Source organism: Suncus etruscus, chromosome 1 (assembly GCF_024139225.1).
Source record: "Suncus etruscus isolate mSunEtr1 chromosome 1, mSunEtr1.pri.cur, whole genome shotgun sequence".
In the NCBI taxonomy this organism is placed as follows: Eukaryota; Metazoa; Chordata; class Mammalia; order Eulipotyphla; family Soricidae; genus Suncus; species Suncus etruscus.
In genome coordinates, this window is record NC_064848.1 from 15115877 (window position 1) to 15140016 (window position 24140).

The 24140-nt window shown below is 39.4% G+C and overlaps 1 protein-coding gene across 1 annotated transcript; it reads left to right on the forward strand.

Moving 5' to 3' along the window:
• The first annotated feature begins 4733 nt into the window (after window positions 1-4733).
• On the forward strand, window positions 4734-9243 carry LOC126015770 (GTPase IMAP family member 4-like). The gene is made up of 2 exons (XM_049778646.1): window positions 4734-4773; window positions 8228-9243. Exons 1-2 carry the CDS (start codon window positions 4734-4736, stop codon window positions 9160-9162), a joined length of 975 nt encoding a protein of 324 aa, XP_049634603.1. The 3' UTR covers window positions 9163-9243.
• The last annotated feature ends 14897 nt before the right edge of the window (window positions 9244-24140 follow it).

Here is a 24140-nt window from a genome sequence, read left to right on the forward strand (position 1 = left end):
AATTTACAAAAACAAACAAAAAAATTGGTAAAAAAAAAAAAAATGTCAGTTGTGCCCTGGTTGATTCTGAACACCCCTCTGCTGGCCCTGGGCATTCCCAACACTGAAAGCATTGCTTCCTCCAGATCTAGAATTGAGATATCCAGTCCAGTTCTATTAGTAAGTAGAACCACATTATTAGGTCCAAAAGAAAAAGTCAATCATTCTTCAGTCACACCCGACAGCAGTGCCCAGGGGTTTCTCCTGGCTCTGCTCTCAGAAATCACTCCTGGCAGGCACAGGGGACCATATGGGATGCCAGGATTCAAACCACCTAAACCACCATATGTCCTGGATTGGCTGCATGCAAGGCAAACGCCCTACTGCTGTGCTATCTTTCCAGCCCTATTCTTTCATTTTTTTAAATTTAGACACCATGATTACAGGTTGTTCGTAATACTTTTTTTCCCCACAAAGTTGTTTATGATTGAGTTACAGGCATACAATGTACAACAACCAGTACATATTTCCCACCACCAATGCCCCCAGTTTCCCTCTCACCCTCCCTGATGCCCTCTTCACTCATACCCACCCTTACCCAGATGGTAAGGGTAAATGCCCTAGTACAGGTATTTTACTTCACTTTCTCTCTTTTTGTCTATTTCTATCTCTCTTACTATCTCTCTCTGTTCTATTTTAACTGTTGATGCTATGGTTTGCATTGCTGTTAATGAAGGGTGTCATGATGTCACTTTATCCCCTTTCAGCACTCAGTTCTTGCCCAGTTTCAACTATCACATTAATAGTAGACTCTTCTATACTTAAACTGCACTCTCCACACTTTGTGCAAGCTTCTTACCAGTCACATCATTCTTCATGTGCTGAGCAGCCCAGCCACCAGCCATTACTGATGGGATATAATTCAGCATTGCAGAATTTTTTTATTTTTTATTTATTTATTTATTTTTGGTTTTTGGGTCACACCCGGCAGCACTCAGGGGTTCCTCCTGGCTCTATGCTCAGAAATTGCTCCTGGCAGGCTCGGGGGACAATATGGGATGCCAGGATTCGAACCATCGTCCTTCTGCATACAAGGCAAACGCCTTATCGCCTTATCTTCATGCTATCTCTCAGCCCCTATTGCAGAATTCTTCCTCTAAAGTTTGCTAGATAATTGAATGGGTGGGCTTCTGCCTTCCACAACAACTTTAGACAGCTCCTCCCCTCATTTCCTCTCTCCTCCTCTTCCGCCTCTGTATTCTGACTTACTTTTACTTTAAAACTCAAGAAGGGAGTCCAACCCAGATTTTCCAGGTATGTAGTATGGATTACTTGTCGGGGAGGAATGAGGGTGGGTACTGTGTATAACTGAAGATGGGGCCTTTCCCCTGAATCTATGTCTCAAACTCAAGCAAACTTGTTCTCAAAATATATTTCTCATTGTCTCCTGCTTCCTGTTTTGGCTGATTTCAAACTCTGACCACTTTTCAATACTGTTTCTGTTTGTTTGGTTTCTTTAGGGGTTTTTTGGGGTTGGTTTTTTTTGTTTTGTTTTGTTTTGGTTTGGTTTTGGTTTTTTGGGCAACGGTGCTCAGGGGTTACTTCTGGCTCTATGCTCAGAAATCGCTCCTTAAAGGCTCGGGAGACCATATGGGATGCTAGGAATTGAACCTTGGTCCGTCCAGAGTTGGCTGCATGCAAGGCAAACTTCCTGTCGCTGTGCTATCGCTCTAGCCCCTTGTCAATACTGTTCATTACAAAAAGCCTCCTTCAAGAATAACCTTGCATATATATTTATTTAGATAAATTATTTCTTTAACTTCTCATACTAGTTTGAAATAAATTCAAAGCTTCCAGGAACAGTTAGTGAACTGATTGAATGAGCTCTGTTGGGACAAGATGGAGAGTTTACACTAAGAGATATACTAGGAAGCACAGCTGGGCATGTCTTATGCCAACTCAGAAAAGAGAACCTTCAGGAACACAAGGAGGAAAATTCCACCCAAGTGTAACTCTGCAGTTCAGGGGAAACTAGGAGCCATGTTTTGGGGAACATGTTTTGGGGTTGGGGGCTACACATGGTAATGCTCAGGGGTTACACCTGGCACTGCACTCAGGAATCACTTCTAGTGGTGGTTGGGGGACCATATGGGATACTGGGGACTAAACCCAGGTCAGCCACATGCAAGACAGCACATTACTAACTGTACTATCTCTCTACCACCCCAACCCAAGTACTTGTTCTTAAGGCTACAGAGCAGAATTCAAACATTCAAAGTAAGCAGCTGGGGTTTGGAGCCACTTGCCTTGCACTCAATTACTGGCATTTCATCTGGTTCTCAGTGCCAATCACCACCATAATATTTGAGTCTAAAATGATTCATAAAAATTCCAGTGCTCTTCTTCCAAGAAAAACTTTGTCCTACTGCCTATCTTTAAAGGACAAATAAATAACCCTCTTTCATCGAAGAGCCCCTGTTTCTCAGAGTGCTACAGATTTGCACTTGGTGAAAATATTTGAGCTTGACCTTTACAACCAGCTTTCTTTAGCTTATTCTAGAAAAGTTTCTGCATGTAAAGTTCTTTAAACAAGAACAAGAGCATTAGCACATCAATTGGGCATATACCTTGCACACAGCCAACCTAGGACAGACCTGGGTTCTATTCCCAGCATCCCGTATGGTCCCCTGAGCCTGTCAGAAGTGATTTCTGAGCATAGAGCGAGAAGTAACCCCTGAACGCTGCCAAAAATCTAAACCCACCCAAAAAAAGAGTTCTTCAAACTCTTTCATTTCAAAAATAATTAAAACCTTTGTAAAAAAAAAAAAAACAATTCCAACTTGTTATGACATTATTATTTAACAAGGAAAATTATTTCACAAATGATGGTAGAATAGACATATCAGTCAGAGCAGAAGCAAGATCAGGTGGACCTTTTTTCCAGTCAACTCATCTACTTAAAAAGCATTTATATATCTCTTTCTCCAGTATTGTGACTATGCTGATAGATTAAATAAAAATACAGCACAGATGGTCCTACCTTCATAAAATCTTAAAGTATAAAAGGCAAGAGTAAAATATCATACCATAACTTAATGTAAAATATTTTCTGTAAGAAACCCATGCATGGTGACTGGGGCAAAAAGCAAATGAACCGTCAGTGCTATTATTGGTTGAAGTGGTGTGCTAGATATAAAGGTCCTGGAGAAGCTCTCTCTAGAGCAAGGAGAGTCAGATCTGAGACCCACAAACTGTCAGTAACAAGAATGAACCAAAGTTCAAACAGTGAGAAGAGAGGAGTTTCTGTGTAATACTGAAGAAATAGTTAAAACCTATGGAGAAAGACAGGCTGATCATACAACATCTTTTGAATCATCCCATTGACTTTTTTTTATCTATTTATCAAAAATTAAGTTATTGGGAAATTTCACTAGAAAAAAATCAAGTATACTTGTTTTTAAACTTTTTATTAAGGCACCATGATTTACAAAGTTATTCAAAGTTAATTGGCTTTGGGGCATACAATGATCCAACACTAAACCTATTACAGTGTCAATTTCCCTCTAACAATTTTCCCAGTTTTTTTCAAAGCAGCTGATTAGGAGCTAATCAGAGAGAGAGAGTGTACAGAGATTTAGGCATTTTCCTTGCACACAATAGATCTTAATTTCGTTACTGACATGCCATATGGTCCTCTGATCCCCCCCAAAGTTATCCCTGAGCACCACTGGGTATAGCCCAAAAGAAGAATCTAATTATAGGATAGAAAAGAGGGCTAAAACTTAATAATTAGGGATCTGTTTTATCGCAAACAAACCAACATGAAACTGAAAAAAAAAGAATTTATAATTGTGTGAACTGTGTAATAATTTGGTGATGTACAGTGAGAAAATTAGGAAAGAACTGTGGATGACCCCAGATTTTTCATGAGTCATGAGGAAGCTGAGATTGAAATGAGATTATGGAGCAGAGCAGACTGGGGTACAGGTCAAGGGTAGAGGTTTGTTGAGTTATTGGAAATGGTCCTGACACTTTCAAATGGAAAAAAATAGATGGGATAAAAATGCTTGAGATTTGGCAGCTGTATAGATAGTACAGTGGGTAGGGTGCTTGCCTTGCATGTGGCCAATGTTAGGTTTGATCCCCAGTATTCCACGTGGTCCCCTGAGACAGCTATCAGAAGTCATTCCTGAGTACAGAGCCAGGAGTAAGCTCTAAGTTACAATCAATCAATTTTTTTAAAGTTGGGGTTTTCAAGAAGGGTTTAAGCTAGAATTTTTCTATAAATATAAATTATGGCAATAACTCACTGACTAGAGACGGGGATGGATCCAGAAGTAAAATCAAGAAAGTACTTGAAGCATCTTTTTTTTGGGGGGGGGGTAGTTTTGGGTTACACCTGATGGCATTCAGGGGTTACTTTGAGCTCAGGAATCACTTATGGCAGGCACCTGGATCATATGGGATGCCAGGATTCGAACTACTGTCTGTCCTGAATCGGCTGCGTGCAAGGCAAACACCCTACCACTATGCTATCTCTCCAGCCCCTTGAAGCACCTTATTGAGCAAAGAAAATGGAATAATATGAAAGCAAGGCAGGAAATGGGAAATGGAGGAGTTAGGATGATGAGTAAATTGAAACAATAAGTTTATGGGAAAAGGAAACTGTTAGGAAAGTGGGGAAAGTTTTTTGTTATCTTTACTTCCCTAAATGGCACATTTTTGTTTCCTTATCTACAGAAATTCTCACCACAATGGAAGCACAGCTTCACTCTGATCCCTGGACCACCCATGGTAAGAAGGTGCTATAAACTTCCCAGATCAGGCTGGAGGTTGAAGAGTTGGCAGGGGCTTCTGTTTTTCTAGCCAGTCTCCACCTGAGCAAAAGTCAAGTATTTCCTCCTCAATCTCTCTCTCCTCATTGACCCTGCTTTTCTGAATGCCTGATCCTTTATATTTTCTCTTTTTCCACTCATACCTGTTGAGTTACAATTCCTGGCTGATCTTAGATAGAATAAATTTCTAGTCCCCTGATATCTATGATGTGGAATTAACAGAGCAGCTGGCTCAGCCTGTCTCGTTGCTTTGTTCTGTTTTTTGATGACCTCAGTGAAACATCTGCTAGTTATCTAGTTCCTGATCAATTCAGGGGGCAAAGATAACTGGGCCTTGTGCTTCTCATTCTTCATCCTCTAGTAGACCAGTTCAGACCTTATTAGAGAGTAGTTGAAGGGTCTGAAGAGTAGAGTAGGCAAGACATCAAACAGAAGCATTTTTTGTGTGTGTGTGGGGGGGGTCACACTCAGCGATGCTCAGGCTTTATTCTGCTATGGGCTCAGAAATTGTTCCTGGGGGTCTGGCGGTGGCGCTAGAGGTAAGGTGCCTGCCTTGCCTGCGCTAGCCTTGGACGGACCGAGGTTCGATCCCCCGGTGTCTCATATGGTCCCCCAAGCCAGGAGCAACTTCTGAGCGCATAGCCAGGAGTAACCCCAAGCATCACCGGGTGTGGCCCAAAAAGCAAAAAAAAAAACAAAAAAAAAAGAAATTGTTCCTGGCATGCATGATGAACCATATGGGATGCCAGGATTTGAACCACCATCTGTCCTGGATTGGCTGCATGTAAGGCAAATGCCCTACCATTGTGCTATCTCTCCGGCCCCACGCAGAAGCATTTTTAGAAAATCAGCTTCTTTGGTTTCACAATCCTGCTGCAAGACACTTAGCCCATTAGAGCCACGGTTGAAAGAAATAAACTCAGCTTCTTGATGGGAGGAGCTGCAAATCTATATCCCATGTGTAGGTTGGGATCATTTGCATTCTATGTATATGCTGGGATGACATGAAGTGTTATCTGAAATCTATCACACAGATTGTCATACAAATGCACTGGACATCAGTAAGTTGTGACAGTTGGAAATGGCTATTTGTATCCCCTTCAATGGTAAATATTAACCTTAGAATAGTCCCACATAAAATATATAAATAATGATCTGAGTACCCACCCACATTTATATTAAAATGTGCTGAATAAAGTAAAACAAAGACAATATAATACTAATGATGCTATTCAATGTAAATTTTACTTGTTAATTTTTATATATCATATTTATGATAATTAAAATATTAGTATTTGGCTATAATTCATCATAATAATTAAAATAGAAAAAATTGACTATAATTCTTTTTTAAATTATATCTTTATTTAAACACTATGATTACAAACATGATTGTAGTTGGGTTTTAGTCATAAAAAGAACACCCTCCTTCACCGGTTCAACATTCCCATCACTGATGCCCCCATTATAATTCTAAGGGGTTCAGCATCATCTGTTCCTGATTGTCTAAACTATGTAATTCACTTTAAATGAGAAAAGTTCTGTTTTACTGAGGGTCAGAGTTCCCTTCAGGATGGGGGAATAATGAGCTATAACACACAGGAACATGGATCTCTTTGCATGTTCTCCTTTGTTACTCTCCAAGCCTGGGATGGTTGCATAGCAAAATGATTTGACTGCTTAAGAGAAGAAGAAAAGTCCATTTTAAATATCAATTGGTGGGGTTAAGAGAGAATCTCCAACAGGGATGCCCTAAATTAAGACCTTGTGTTACATCATACCCTATCTTCTAAGAGCTTCAAGAACAGCTCACATTTTGTTCTTAAATTATTATCTTTCAAAAAAAATTATTATCTTTCCTGCTTAGTGGATAATTAGTTACTAAAAGATCAGATGGAAAAAGTTTAAGAGAATCTTTTCTTTTTCTTTTTTTTTCCTTTTATTTAAACATTTTGATTACAAACATGATTGTGGTTGGGTTTCAGTCATGTAAATAACACCCCCCCATCACTAGTGCAACATTCCCATCACCAGTGTTCCAAATCTCCCTCCTCCCCACCCTACTCCTGCCTGTACTCTAGATAGGCTTTCTGTTTCCCTCATGCATTCTCATTATTAGGATAGTTCTCAATGTAGTTATTTCTCTAACTAAACTCTGCACTCTTTGTGGTGAGCTTCATGAGGTGAGCTGGACCTTCCAGCCCTCTTCTTTTTTGTCTCTGGGAATTACTGCAAAAATGTCTTATTTTTCTTCAAACTTATAGATGAGTGAGACTATTCTGCATTTTTCTCTCTCCCTCTGTCTTATTTCACTCAGCATAATAGATTCCATGTACATCCATGTATAGGAAAATTTTATGACTTCATCTCTCCTGATGGCTGCATAATATTCCATTGTGTATATGTACCACAGTTTCTTTTTTTAAATTTTTTTATTTTTAATTATGAGAACAAGGATGCAAAGAAAGAGGACAAGGTAAAGTTACAGTGGAAGGACAATCACCCATAACATAATTCTCAGAAGTCCCCTTGCTGATATCTTAACTCTGAAATTTCAGCCAAAGAACATTAAGATAAATAAGACAGAATCCATGTACAATTACTTTGTCCCTCAAGTCCCCAGATTGTAACACATTATAATATTTCTTAACAGCACACAAGGCAATCTAAAGCCATAAAACTTATGTAACTCCTTAAACATTACAGGCATAGTATTTTTTTACATTTCCATATACAGGCATATCAGCTTAAGTTAACCTCAAATTTTAAGTGGGTTCTTTTTAAGGATTAGAGTCAAAGGAGCACAGTAAAAAATGGTGTTAGAGTGGCAATTGTTGTTTGCATAGGCCCACCAAAATATAAGGGGCATGGAAAGAAATAACCTTGGCCTAAATACAAAGAGGCCCGACCCCTGAAGTTTCCTGGCACAAGACCAACTCTAGGCTCCAGGCAAGCTAGATCGTCTGTTCCAAGACATTGTCTGTAGTGCCAACACATACCACAGTTTCTTGAGCCATTCATCTGTTGAAGGGCAGCTTGGCTGTTTCCAGATTCTGGCTATTGTAAATAGTGCTGCAACGAATATAGGTGTGAGGAATGGATTTTTGTATTGTATTTTTATATTCCTAGGGTATATCCCTAGGAGTGATATAGCTGGATCGTATGGGAGCTCAATTTCCAGTTTTTGGAGGAATCTCCATTTTGAGTTTAAGAGAATCTTAAAAGATACTTGTGGTTCCCCAAATACTATAAGAGGAACACCAGGTCCTCAGGGCTTTCCAAAGACTTCATATGAAAGAAAAGGAACTCAGGGGAGAGGAACCTTGTGGACAAATGGAAGGGCAATAGTAGGCAGTGTCTCTAGAGTGGGAACTCTAGATCCTAATCTGTGATCATTGTTTTTAATGTTCCAGGATCTGGAAACCCAGGCCCCAGAGATTTACAACTGAGACTTGTCTTACTGGGTAAGACTGGAGCAGGAAAAAGTGCAACAGGGAATAGTATCCTTGGAAAGGATGAGTTTTCTTCTGGTGTTTCAGCAAAATCCATCACCAAGTCCTGCCAAAAAGGGACTGTCAATTGGAAGGGGAAAAACATTATTGTCGTGGATACTCCTGGCATTTTTGACACTGAGGTGCCTGATGCCTATACCAGCAAAGAGATTGTTCGTTGCCTCCTGTTGACCTCCCCAGGTCCTCATGCTCTGATACTGGTGATTCCATTGGGATGTTACACAAAGGAAGAGCATATGGCCACAAAGAAAATTCTGGAAATGTTTGGTACCAGAGCTAGGAGACACATGATGATTTTATTCACCCGGAAAGATGAACTGGGTATCCAAGAATTCTCAGAGTACTTAAAGGACAGTCTAGAACTTCAAGAAATCATGCGTCAACTGGGCAACCGTTACTGTCTGTTCAACAACAAAGCAATAGAATCTGAGCAGGAGGCTCAGAAGACACAGCTGGTGGGCCTGGTTGAGAAAATGGTAACAGACAATGAAGGAATGTGCTACACTAATAGATATTATCAAATGATTGAGCTGGAAATTCAGAAACAAGTCCAAGTGATGCAAAAACAGTATAGAGAAGAACTAGAGAAAGAGAAAGCACAGATAAAAAAGGAGTATGAAGATAAAACCAGAAATCTGGAGGATACGGTAGAGAAGGAAAAGAGCAAGGATCAAATGGAAAAAGCTTTGGTACAAAGGGAATCTGTCTGTGCTTTAAGGCAAGAAAATGCGAGAGAACAAGTTGAGACTCTGAATCGGATCATTGAATTAATCATAGAGATACTGAAATTCGCTTCTTTGGTTATTACACAGTTCTTTAAGGACAAGAGTGAGTGAAAATTTGTTTCCTGCACATTTTCTGGCTGCCCTGTTCTATATAACTTATTTGCCAAGAGCAGAGCACTCTCAGGACTAAGTATCATCCAGTTAACTGAGGGCAGTTACTAACAAGAGGCAAATATATGAAGTAGGAGGCAGAGAAAGTCAAGGCTTTTGAAATTCAAATACAGAAAATATTTGTGATCCCTACCTTGCAACTTATTTCTCAGAAACATGGAGAAAGACTATGCAAATGGCCTACGAAGGAGATTCCAGGATTCCTCTCTTTAACCCTTACAAAATTTCTCTTGTACACAAATTTTAGATGGGCCAATCATCATACCCTGCTTCTTTTTTTTTTTTTTAACTTTGGCACTTCACTGATGACCTTCCCCAAATAAATTGTTTAAATGATTAAGTATCTTTATTAGGTTATTACATAGATGAAGAAGATTTTTTTAATTCTCCGGAGATGACTGAAAATTTACCTTCAACATATGTGACTTACCAATTTGCTGAATACTGTTTCCTCCTTTTCCTGTGATACTATTAGCCAGAACCTTAGTAATTACTGCAGCCATCTGTACTCTATTGCCCAGACTTAGCTGACTTTCTTGGTTATCATTAATATAATAAAATTTTCTGTTCACTCATATTAGTGCAGAACTGAAATCTAATTTTTGGTTTTTGAAAAATGCCTCTACTACTTTTTCTTACAACACATGAATATGTTTTACCATTTTGGATAAACTTTCAAGGTAATTTTGGAGATAGCTAAGGTTACCTTAATAATATTTCTCTTCCCTCTCCCTGGAAAGTTTGAATCACTGTGTCAGCCCCTGTGCTAGTTGGAGTATACTTGGATTCTTTCATTAGATTCTGATATAAATTATTTTTAGATCATGTTTATATAATGTTTACTGACAGATAACCCAGGTTTTTGAAATTTTTGTGGTTTTCCTGGTACTCAGACTTCCTTTAAGTATATGGATAACCAACACTAAAGTCCCTATTCCTTTTCTACATGTCTACTGGTATGCCTCATCCAGCAATATCTAAAACTTTCCAAAGCACATTTGCATATTCTGCCCAGAGTTTGATGGTTACATGTGAAGATATTTAGATTCTGAAAAAAGATGACATTCCAGGGATGGCATTCCCTTTGAATGAATTTCTCTTATCTACCCTCCCCAAGTCACTCTAAGAAGCAACTTAACTTCAGTCATCTCATCTACTTCTTTGAGTCACAAGGGATTTGAGACAAATGCCAATTAACATTCTCATCTGACAGGTTGAAAGCTTTTAGGGTTAGGGAGAGCTCAATGGATTAAAGCATATGGTTTGACTGCAGAAGTCCAGATTCAACCTTGATAATACCTGGTGCCCTGGAGCACTGATCCAGGAGTATTCCCAAAAACATGTATATATTTTAAAAAAATTAAAATACTTTCATCTCTGGTTTTATGTTCCGCATTTACAACATCTCTTCATGAGTTAGGAACATGAGGGATATTAACACACTCAAAGTATGATTTTGTCAGTGTCTTATACTTTTCATAAGATCCAAAAATAAAATACTCAAAATTACCAAAATTCTAAATCATTCCATCCTTAATATTACTTTAAGAAAGTATTTTCCTACATAGACAATTGTTGGAACATTTATGAAGAATGAAAATCTTTTGTTCTTACAGTTAAAGTTTCAGTCCACTACTAAAAGTTTCAACCAAACTTTCCTTTATCATAATACCTTCTTTTGCCATCTCAACTAATGTTTTTCTTCTTTGTGCAATAATCCATGTTGTTTTATATCTTTCTCAAGCTGCAAAGTCACTCATTTGGCTACTTCTGATCATATACATTTAGATGAAATTGATCTTTTTTATTTTTGTTCGACAGAAAATTGCATTTGCTATTGGTCATAAACTTTGTAACCTATCCTCTCCCAGGTCCTTTGTGTCTTCCCAGTTTCAGTCATGATATTTGCCTACTCCGCTCCATTTACTTCATTGACATTATATTTTTTCTGGTATTGAATGATAACTGACAGTACTTGGGGGAAGCATGTGGTACTGGATAAATGGACAGGCACCTCAAATTCTGTCTTTGATGTCAACAATGTTGACGTCAATAAAATATGACCTCTCTGATCAACTCTTCCAATCTTACAGAAAATTCTCCTTTGGTTTGTTATATATGACAGTTTATGGATCAGTCAGTGATATAAAAGGAGTTAGTTGCTGAATGCCCCTCTGTACCTATTGGCTTTGTTCTCTCAATATATTCATTAAATTTGAACTTGACTTCTTTAACCTTTCTGTCGGCAAAAATAATGCTATGACTCATCTTTGGTTTGGTATATGCTCTTTACTGTATATTTGAAGACTTAAACTTTATAGTAGTGATATATATTTTTTAAATATAATAAGGACAAAACATTGGTGGAAACATAGTAGTAGCAGTAGCAATTACCACAGCAGAAACAGAGGGGAGCCCAGAGATAAGGAGAGCAACTCTTCCCTTTGAGCCTCCAAGAGCAAAACCCCTTAAATCCCTGTCTGGTGATGTGTCTGACTCCTGGAGAGTAAACACTAGCCATCACCAGATCAAAAAATCAAGCTCCTGGGGAGATTCCTGAAGAAAATGGAGGTGACGAGTGAGAGGCACCAAAACATTTTCTCCAACTTTGTCTAGGCTGACTGGAGCTCTGGACAGCAGCACAAGTGTAAATAACTTCTCACACCCCAATCCCAAGAAGAAAGGGGTAACAGGTCTGGAAACAGGGTTGACACAGGAAATAATCCAAACCAAACTAAAGAGATGAAATGGGTCTAGGGATCCTTCTACCACATGGAGAGAGCACGATCCTTCAGAGCTGCAGTCTTTATTGGAAAGAATGGGTGAAGGACAGGTTGGGGTAGAGAGGCTATCCAGAGGTCCTTTCTGTCCAGGTGGGGAATATATATAAAGAGGAAGCCATCTTTTATTTGGGTGAAGTCTGGTTAATCTAATAACTCCCTCTTGCATATTCACTAAAATGCAGAAATATGAGATAGACCAGAATAAATCATTATCTAATGTTCTCTAGAAAAGGTAGGAATACCTTTCTAGAAGCTAAAAGAGTGCCTGTATTTTGCATAGGCACAGTAAAATCTGGGGAAATAAAAAAAAAAAACTTTTAGCCTAAGAGTAGACTGTCCTATCCCAGGCAACATCTGACCACATTCCCAACTAAGTTTGCCTAATCCCAAAGAGTCTTTTTTCTAGGACCCAGGAAAAGTTCTCCTCATAGTGGCTGTTGCAGTTGGGCCTGTAATTAGAGTTCTTGGGTTTTGCACAGGTCCTATATAATTGTCAGGGCATCACGAAGCATGTCCTGGTTTCATTTCACCATCACAGTAACATGGCATGGAGCCCATCCCAGTTACAAGTCAGTGCTGGTTCTATGTCATCATCAGGGTGGCATGGGAACCCACCCTGATATAAGTAGGTGCTGAAAGTCTGTCCTGATTACAAGTCGTTGCCTGGTGGGGTTCAGAAGCCCCTGCTGGTTGTGATGATGTGACCAAAGTTTGGTGGTGTACAACCAATCTCAGAGCAACTGAAGCCTAAGACAAGTCGACATGACAAATGTTCAGGGTAAAAAAAACCCTCCTGCAATATACAAATTTTAGAGTTCCTATTCCTAATAGATAGGAGCTTCTCTCTTTTTTTTTTGGGGGGGGGTGTTTTTATTGTTTTTGTTTTTGGGTTATTCCCAGCAGCACTCAGGTGCTACTCCTGGCTCTACAGTCAGAAATCGCCCCCAGCAGGCCCGGGAAACCATATGGGATGCCGGGATTCAAACCACCATCCTTCTGCATGCAAGGCAAATGCCCTACTGCTGTGCAGTCTCCCCGGTCCCAGGGATTTCTTTCTTATCTAAGATTTTACCCATTTTATTAGGCTTATGGGAAAAAAAGATAATGCCACAAGGTACTATTGGAGTAGCAGGAGACTATAGCTAAGTAGTAGAATCTATCTCTCAGTTAATATCATGCTCAATAATCCCTGATACTTAGGTCTAATAACAATAATTACCCAGGAAATACATATAAATAAATACACATATCCCCTAATATTTTCTAATGAACAAGTCCAAAGAACCAATAGTGCAACCCAATAAAGAAATGCACATAAAGGAATATACTTAGTAAAGAAATACACCTAAATAAATATACATGTTGCCCTTATGTCTTTCCAATAATTCAAAAGAGGTTGGAATTATTGCTTCAACAAACAAGATGACCTGTCGGTAAATAGCAGTCAGGGAGGTGGCTGGCTGAAATCACAGACCAAGATATGTTCTTGAGCCATGGCCCACTCAAAATGCCAAATCTGGTCACATGCAGCAGTCCACGGTGATGAGAAGTGAAAGGGTGGAGGTGGGGCAGTGCTCCAGGTCATAAAGGATGTAGAACTGTAGGAGTTAGGGTTAATAAGGAGGGCAACAATTCGGGGATAAGTGAACATAGGGAAACAATAGAAAAGTTTTTGTAGAGTAGTAAGGGAAGGGAGAAGATGGTGCAACACAAATGGACATAAGACTAACATAAAGATGGCCAACACACACACATACACACACACACACACACACACACACACACACACACACGCACAGACATGCATTGTAGATTGATCAATCAGTTACAGGTCTAAAACTGACCCATCCAGGAACAAGTCAAAGGACTTCACAAATATAAAACTGAGAGGTGGAGAGGAAATTTTCTAATTCCTAGGAATCATTGCTGGTGAGGGTAGATTGGCTGTCAAACCTCATAAGTTAGATAGTGCATATAATATTCTCAAAAATATCATTTTTTCCAAATCTCATCTTCAGCATAACACTAAAGCTTTGTTCCATAATTTGCTAACTAATTTTATATTGAACACTAGTCTCTATCATAGAGCATTGTATTATGGGTATAAAGCATCTTGGTTTCTTTCCTGTAGGATTCTGTAAACAAAAATATTAGAACATGATTGTATACATACTTAAATTGAAAATAGGTTACCAAGCAATACCATTCCTAGGGATATACCCTAGGAATACAAAAATGCCCTCTACACTCCTATATTTATTGCAGCTCTAGTTACAATAGCCATAATCTGGAAACAACTCAGGTGCCTGACAACAGAATAATGGATAAAGAAACTGTGGAATACATAATGGAACACAGATGTTAGAAAAAATAAAGTCATAAAAATTGCCTATTCATGGATGGACATGCAGATTCTTATGCTGAGTGAAATGAATCAGAGGAAGAGTGGAGGTAGACATAGAATAGTTTCACTCATCTGTGGGATTTAAAAATAAAAGTCAATATTGTAATAATACCCAGAGACAATAGAGATGAGGGCTGGAAGGACCAGTCCATGATGAAACTTACAACAAAGAGTGGTGAGCACAGTTAGAGAAATAACTACACTAACAACTACCATGATAATGATAGTGAGAGATATAAATAGAATGCCTGTCCTCCTGAACATAGACATGGGGTGGGGGAGGAGTAATGGAGGACATTGGTGGAGGGAAACTTGCACTGGTGAAGGGGGGTGTGCATTTTATAGTAGTGAAACCCAACTACAAACATGTCTGTAACCACAGTGCTTAAGAGAATTATTTTAAAAAGAAAAGAAAATAGGTTGTCAAAACATTCTCATAATGAGCACTGTAATGATAGTCTATATCATCCAAGTTTCTTATTCATAGATATCTGTGGATAAGAACATTAGAACATTTTTATTGGCATAATCAAATTGAAAATTATTTGTTAAGATATTTGTTAATATGTTAAGACATTCTTACAATGAGCACTGTAATAAGAGTTTATAGTACAGAGCAACATAGTATGTATCTAGGGCAGCCAACTTTTTTCCCCATAAAACTCTATGAACAAAAACATTAGAAAGTTATTGTAGACATATCAGCTTGAAATTAAGTTACTAAAGCATTCTTTTTTTAAATGTCTTTTATTTTTCTTAAAACCCATAGATGAGTGAGACTATTCTGTGTTTTTCTTTCTCCCTCTGACTTATTTCATTCAGCATAATAGATTCCACGTACATCCATGTATAGGAAAATTTCATGACTTCATCTCTCCTGACAGCTGCATAATATTCCATTGTGTATATGTACCACAGTTTCTTGAACCATTCATCTGTTGAAGGGCATCTTGGCTGTTTCCAGAGTCTGGCTATTGTAAATAGCACTGCAACAAATATAGGTGTGAGGAAGGAATTTTTGTATTGTATTTTTCTGTTCCTAGGGTATATCCCTAGGAGTGATATAGCTGGATCATATAGGAGCTCAATTTCTAGTTTTTGGAGGAATCTCCATATCGCTTTCCATAAAGGCTGGACTAGATGGCATTCCCACCAGCAGTGGATAAGAGGTCCTTTCTCTCCACATCCCCGCCAGCACTGCTTATTGCCATTCTTTGTGATGTGCGCCAATCTCTGTGGCTTGAGATGGTACCTCATAGTTGTTTTGATTTGCATCTCCCTGATGATTAGTGATGTGGAGCATTTTTTCATGTGCCTTTTGGCCATTTGTATTTCTTCTTTGACAAAGTGTCTGTTCATTTCTTCTCCCCATGCTGGTTTCCTTTTCTTTCTCTTGAGTAGTCTCTGTTGTATCTAGGGAGGAGCAGGAAAGCTTTGGCTTGTGGGGGGTCCTTACCCTGTTCATCAGGAATCTGTGTCTTGGTTTCATCATGTGTCATCATTCTGCTTCTGATAAGGCCTAGTGTAACCCAGAGTTTCTTGGTAGGGATGCCATCTGTAGATATATAAGCACATCCTTTTCCTCAAATAAGATTATCAGCTATCCGTTTTTTGATTGTTTGTTTTTGTTTTTAATTTTGGGTCACATCCGTTGACACTCCTAGTTATGCACTCAGAAATCACTCCCGGCTTGGTGGAACCAAATGAGATGCCGGAAGATCAAACTGCAGTCCATCCTAGGCTAGCACTTGCAAGGCAGATGCCTTACCTCTAGCACCACTGCTCCAGCCTCAACCAGCTATTCATTTTTCATCAACTTCCACCCAAATAGGTGAGTTAGCTGTTTTTTGAGCCTGTGCATCTTCTTGAAACTTTCTTTCTGCTGCTTTTGGGGTTCTCCTTGGGGTAAATTCAAGAAGTTTAGTGAAAATAGTGTTAAGGATAGAGGGTCAGTTGGTGACATGTCCCTTTTCCTGTATTTTAATAATTGAGTTTTGAGGGTTCTATGAGTTCGTTCAACTATACCTTGTTCCTGAGAATTGTAAGGGATACATTGATGTGTTTGGTTTGCCTTTTTTTGCAGAATGACTAAAATATTTTACTAATGTAGGCTGAGGCATTGTCAGTTTTGATTTTATGTGAATTCCAATGACAGAAAAATATTGTAATAAAAGGAAACAAACAGCCTTAGCTTTTTCAGAAGTCATAGGGACAGCCCACATAAAATGAAAGTATCAACCACTAAGAAGATAAGTTTTGTTTGGGGAAAAAAAGGTTAAAATGCATAACATTCTTTGCCATAGTTCATTTGTCTGCAGATCCCAGTGGTTTGGTACAGCTACATGTGAAGTTTTACTCAAAGAGATACGGATATTATATTCCTCAATAATATGTCTGGCTTTCCTCCATGAAATGTGATAATGCAGATGAAGGTGGCAGACATTTGTGTATAGGGCTTGATGCTCTACTACAACTGAGATAAAAACAGGCACTACCAGGCAATCAGAAGTTTCATTTCCTTGAGTCATTAACCCTGGGAGACCAGAATGAGATTGAATATGAGTAATTAAAATATGCTTAAAGCACTTTTGCAAAAGGGCTTGCAATTGCTAAAGCAAATCCTGAACTGCATAGTTATGGGCATTTAGGGAGGCAATAACAATTCCATGGAAAAGGCCAACCATTTATGCTGAGTCATTCACCATGTTACAGGGGCCTGAGACATGGAAAGGTAAATAAATCAATGTGGCAAGTTCCACTTGTTGAGTTGGCTTATAATTTGTAGACACTATTGTGGTCAGTGAAGCGCCAGTGATGCTTCTGTTCCCTGATGATAAGCTATCGATATAAAACATGGCGAGCTAGATATGTGGGAAGAATAAATTATTTAAGAGGTTACAAAATGGGCCTTTCAAAAAAATCTCAGGTTTTTTTCAGTGGGGTAATGAGCGAATTCTCCTGAGAAATCAGCTAAAGCTCTTTGAAGAGCCTCACTGAGGGGCTGAATAAATTTAATTGCCTTTTTTGGAACTGGCAGAACTATGATATCAGGATCATATTCCAGCAGGGCAAGTGCCCAATTCTCATTTTAATTATCAGCACAGCTATTTACTCTAAATATGGCACAAGGGTGCAAGGTTGTTTGTTGTGTAAATAGAGACATTCTATTGGTCTTAGCAACTGGGATATGGCAGTAGTTGTGGATTGGGAGGTTGCAAAGATCAATACCCATACATTTTTTCCAGGTGTGAACCTGAAAAGATTGGGCTTTTGGAGCCAACCCATGAAAAATTCTAATCCCTTTGAGCTTTAGGAGTTAAGTGCCAGTCACCTTCCAGAGTGTAGAATAGGTTGCTGAGCTCAGAGTTGGGAATGCCCAGTGAGGGATGGATCCAATTAATGTTTCCCAACAGTTTTGAAAATCATTAAGAGTTCTGAGATCTTTCTGATAAGTAGAGATTGTCTGGGGACACACTGTAAGGCACTCCAGGACATAGCACAGATATTCAGCGGGTCCAGTGTCTGAGTTTTTCTGCTGCAACCTGTAAACCAGCTTCTAGCAAACATGTCATGACATCATCATAAAAACCATGTGTAACCCCACCCCCATACTTCCTGTAACATTACCTACAAGAAAGACCCTCCCATTTCTGGGAGGGGTCTTGGGGAGGTTACAAAATGTTTGACCTGAGGGGGCTAAAGAGATTTGCCTGAATGGAGAAGGAGGCAGGAGAAGAGATAGCTGAGGGACTAGGTACAATGCAGGGCTGAATAGGAATTCAGCATAAATGGTTATTATAGGCTACACATGTTGGCCAGGGCAAATAAAGCTGATATTTCCTGAAGCCTGTATATGTGGATGAGTTTTCTACCCGCTGCTCTCCTGAAACCAGAAAACCAACGGCTGGAGAAGGTGGAGCCACGTGGTCCTGAGCTGGAGTAGAAAGGCCTCCATCACCATCCACCTCCATCCAAGCCCATCCAAAGGGCTTAATGCAACAACCATGGAGTTCTCTTTCCGTATAACATGCTAGCAAGATATCATTCATGTAATGGATAATAAATACATGGGTAAACCTTGCACGAGCAGGGCATAAAACAATATCAACAAAATATTGGCACATGGTAGGTGAGTTGGTCATTCCTGAAGTAAAACAGTCCACTGAAAATGCCACATAGGGTCCCTGTTTTTAAGAGAGGTAATAGAGAATGCAAAGCATTTGCAGTCCTCTAAGTGTATGAAGATATTATAAAAGTAAGTTTTTAGGTCTATTACCACCATCAGCCATTCGTTAGGTGTAGCCACTGGGTTGAGCAGACCTGGTTGTAAAGCATCCATGGGACCATTGTAAAATTAACATTTCTTAAGTCAATTAACAGTACAATTTGCCAGACTTCTTTTGTGTAACAAAAACAGGAGAGTTTCCTTCTGAAAGTGAGATTTTATATGTCCCAATTTAAGCTGTTCCTCTACACCAAGTCTATTAGCACCTCTAATTTTTTGTTGCTGAGGCACCACTGCATCATACATAAAGAAATGTGGGGTTTCCATTGAATGCAGAGAGGTGATGGGCACTGAATTTCAGCAGCCCCAAATAAAAAGGCTAGGCCTCTGAGTTAGTGGTCAGGGAAGGGTCTGAGCAAGGAATATGATTTCCAGCATTCAACTGATATGTCAGCCCCATAGATTCAGGAAAATTGGAGTTATGTATGGCAGAAATGTGACTAACTGTCCTTTTGGGCCAATGCATTTTAGTCATCTAGCACTCTGTTGAACAGAGGAAAGCAGAGCACCTATTCTTTTTAGGCCATAATGTATTTCTTACAAGGCACAATTACGACCAGTGTTGCAAGGAGATGATGAAAATATATGCACCTGTGTCAAATATACATTTAAATATTTGAATCTAAATAATAATAACAATAATAAATAATCTAAATAATCTAAATAAATTTGAATTTAAATATTTGAATCTTGCTATGTAAATTTATAGATAAAGGATTAGCATGGGTGTGGGGGTTGGTGTCACCAAAGCTTCCAATCCTAGAATGATAGGGCATTACAAAGGGGAGTAAAAAAACCAGGCAATGTGCTCCCCCTTCTCAAAAGTAGAAACAGTCAGCATAGAAATGGCAATTATCATTTCTACCACATGATCAGAATCTATTATCTACGAATGGTAATTTCCTTAATAGATAGACTGCTTCTCCCCATGAACTTGCCCACAGTACCTGGTGGGATTGGCCCTTTTGTGCCAGATTTTAATTTACAGAGGCATTGGTCTGGTGCTACATTCACTGTCTCAGGGCAGGATATGTCCAAGATACAACTTCTTGAAGTAGCAGGTTGTAGTGAATCTATTGAATGCAGCTCTGTTGGCCTGAGTTGGGCAGGGAGAATCTCAGGCAAGAATGTCCTCTGATTCTGTAGGGCCTGGGGCTGGCCCAGTTTTACCCAGTTTCACTAGACCAGATGATTAGGTCTCAGTATCAAGGAGGCAGTTCCAGGAGGAATCTACAGTCTCTGTGAAAATGTCCCAGTTTACCATAGTTAAAACATCTGCCTATAAGTCGTGAAGACTGGAGTTGGCCTCCTCTAGTTTCTTGAGGCATGATAAACAAATGAATAGCAAGCAGCCTCTTGTCCAATGGTTTTCTTTACCACCTATTGACAATGTCTGGGTGGTCCCCTTGAAGGGGGTTTTGTGGAATGCTCTGTATTCTCTGGAAAGGATAGCATGTCCTAGCACAATTCTTCCAAACCTGTCTCTATACATAATTGGCCACCATAGGTTTGACACAATCTTATCCTCAATGGACCCAACATTTTGAACAAGCCCATAAAAACCCAATTATATCTTCCTTTCCTCTAATAGGGCACAAGATCACCTGGAAATCTTCATTGGCATTCTCAAAAGCTAATGTTTCTATCAATGTGCTTCCTTACCTCTAACTTTTCTCTTAATAGTGTTCATCGGTTTACCCAGGAATTCTACATATGGCTCCAAAGTGCCTTGAAAAAAATCTTTGTAAAGCTATCTTTAAATTCAAAATCATCATCAATCTTATCCCAAGCCCACAGTGCCACATCACAGACCAGCTATAAAATAGTATGAGGAAGAATCACCTTCCTGTGAGGCCCTTCAGCCTCCAAAAATTCATAACTCAACTGAATCACTGAAATCATCCTTCCAGAATGACCTAGAGTGTGAAGCTTGATTTTAGTTTCATCACTGAGCCACATCCTCCACTGCATGTATTGTGGAGGGCTCAGGCAGGTTTTAGCAATTATATGAAAATCCTTAAGGGTTCAAAGCCCACCCTTGCTTCAGTTAGTAAGGTGTACAATACAAATGCTTAAATTGGCCCATACTGTGAACATGCTTTTATGAATCAATTGAGTAAGGCCATCCATGTTCATGTCCATGTAGAATGGAATTTGATTACCCTCCTGATGGGTGAGGGCAGAAAAGCTGCTTCTCAAGCACTCCCTGATGAGCTGCAGTGTAGAGGGAGACATTCCTACAGTACAGAGCATCTTTCAGACTCTTGAGTCCAAAGAGGCAATAGTCAGCTCATTTTCAGCATTCTTTTCATCTGATATATTAGTATTCACAGAAATGAAAAATGTAGTAAGCAAAATGAAAAGCTCGCTGTAAGGCTTTACCAATATAATATCAGCTCCTGAGGACAGGATGAGTGAGCTGAAAAATAAGCTGCATAACAACTCCACACAATAGAAGAAGCTGGAAATGAGCCTTAAAATAAACGAACAGATAACAATAGACCTTTGGGATAAATTCAGCAGGAACAACATAAGAATCATTGGGGTCCCAGAGGCAAAAAGTAACCCCCAGGAAAGAAGCAACAGTCAAAGACATCATTACTGAGAAGTTTCCAGACCTGAACAGTGCATGTGTTGTTTAAATATAAATAAATGATTCCTGTATACCCTAAGAGTACTAGCTAAAAAGAGGCCCAAATAAAAACACCCCAAGACTCATCTTAGTCACAATAATGAAAACCACAGATAGAAATAGAATACTATAAGCAGCAAGATCTAAAAGTAGAGTTTCTTAAACATATAAATGAATATATGACATAAAATTTGGCAGATTCTAAAACCCCACTGGCACTACGGTACATGTACTTTTTTGGCACTAGTGGAATTTAGGTGCTTACAAAACATCTGAAAGACATGGGAATCAGGAAAAAGATGGATATTAAAAGAAATTAAATAGAGCAAGCTCTTCAGTGTCAATGGATGGTATTTCAGGCCAAAATGTGCAGTGAATTAGACCTGTACAACTCAACCCTTTTATAAGCTGCTCTCTGGGAGAACAACAGATCAAAGACCACATCAAAGGAAACTCCTACCAAGCCTGGTACTGAGGACTTAGATCTTAATTCTCCACATGAAATGCTGAGGTCTCTTTTTCACTCACTGACAGTCACCTCAGTCTCTCCATGTGTCTCTTTCTGAGACACTATCCTGAGAGAAACCTTTCTCATAGATAAGAACCATCACTCTGATAGAGCAGCTGCCAGGTGCTGGAAGGGTAGTGGGTGTTCGGGGCTTCAGATCAGAGAGCACAGTCCTCTGGGATGGACTCTGCTTCCTCGATGTGTCTTGTGTTTTCTCTGTGTCTTGTGGTTTCTGATCACAGATGAGAAAATTATTTTACGTGATTGGAGAAAACACCAGAACCATGGTATTCAAAGGGTACTATTGGCCTCATAACAAAGTGAAAATGAAAGAATGTCAGGCAGGATATGGGTGGGGAGGAAGTAAAATGGCTAAGCTGTACTTATTAAGAGGAGAGTGCAGGAAACAGAATAAGGAGCAGTTTCTTCCTGTGGAACAAACAGGATGAGGTTTTCATGAGTGAGGGAAGAAAAGCTGCCATCAAAGGTCACACAGAGACCCCTCTAAAGCTCACTTTTTTGTCTCAGTTTTTGTTTGGGGCCACACCTCACCATGCTCAAGACTTACCCCTGTATCTGTACTCAGGGACTCTCCTGGCAGTGCTCAGGGGGGCATACATGGTGCTAGGGAGGCAACAATTAGGACAGTTGCCTTAAATCCTGTACTGTCTGTCCAGTCCTCCAACTCACTTGATTTCCACTGTTCTGTTTTGAGCTCTGAAGAGGTAGAGAGTGATGAGTCAGTTAATCGGAAAACCATCCAAGAAGACCTCAGTAAAGATACCCACATACTCATTGAATCACTGAAAGCCTGATCATTAAAAGCATGATTATGGGCTTCAGAATTCATTATTGGGTTGTGCTTTGCTCCTTTCAAGTCCATGAAAATGTGGAAGTCATAAAAAAAGAATAAAAGAAATAAAAGAAAATGTAGAAGTCAGCAGGCATAAGGCATTGATTGCTCTACCCTTCTCAGTTCATTTTACACTGGGGCCAACTCAGCAGCCCTGCTGACTATCTCTGACCTCTCTCCCCCTCCACCAAATTTCCTTAAGGCAGCTCTAATCAATAGCAATAACACTCTGGGTAGGGCATTTGCATTGCATGTGACCAACCTAGATTCTTTTTTTTTAATTTTTTTATTTTTAATTATGAGAACAAAGATGCAAAGAAAGAGGACAAGTGGAAGGACAAGTGGAGGACAGTGGAAGGACAATCATTCATAACATAATTCTCAGAAGTCCCCTTGCTGATATCTTAACTTTGAAATTTCAGCCAAAGAACATTAAGATAAATAAGACAGAATCCATGTACAATTACTTTGTCCCTCAAGTCCCCAGATTGTAACACATTATAATATTTCTTAACAGCACACAAGGCAATCTAAAGCCATAAAACTTACGTAACTCCTTAAACATTAGAGGCATAGTATTTTTTTACATTTCCATGTACGTGCATATTAGCTTAAGTTAACCTCAAATTTTAAGTGGGTTCTTTTTAAGGATTAGAGTCAAAGGAGCACAGTAAAAATGGTGTTAGAGTGGCAATTGTTGTTTGCATAGGCCCACCAAAATATGAGGGACATGGAAAGGAATAACCTTGGCCTAAATACAAAGAGATCCGACCCCTGAAGTTTCCTGACACAAGACCAACTCTAGGCTCCAGGCAAGCTAGATCGTCCATTCCAAGACATTGTCTGTAGTGCCAACACACTTTTATTTTTCACACAGTCTGTTGTTGGTATCATGTTTCTGTATTAAAGATCCTGGAATCTGCATATCCTACATTGAAGTCAGGATGTTGAGCGTCCTCTCATTTCACCTCACAATCAAAGGGCAATGCAGGGAGCCCTGTCCTGTAAGCAGGTCGTTGTTGTTGTTAAGTTTTCTCGGTGTTAAGGGAAGTCTCTTTTGAGCAGGTCGATGTCTGAGCAGTGTAGGCTCTTCCGAGGTAGAGGATTGCTTCCAGGTGATGTTATAGACAAGCCTGGACGTTTCATGGATGGCTTCAGTGGTGAATGGAAAAAATGCCCTTTCTTCAGAGGCAACCTAGATTCTAACCCTGGCATCCCAGATGATCCTGCCAGGAATAATTTCTGAGCTCAGAGTCAGGAACAACCTCTGAGAGCCACTTGGGTGTTGCCTCCCCCCCAAAAAAAAACCCATAAACATTTTAAATGATCATATGGTATATATGTTACAGAAATCTGACCAAGAAACAGGCAACACCTAGACTTATAAGGGAAGCAACCCAGTATTATTACACATATGTACTGGACACTGACTATAATGGCCAAGTCACAATAG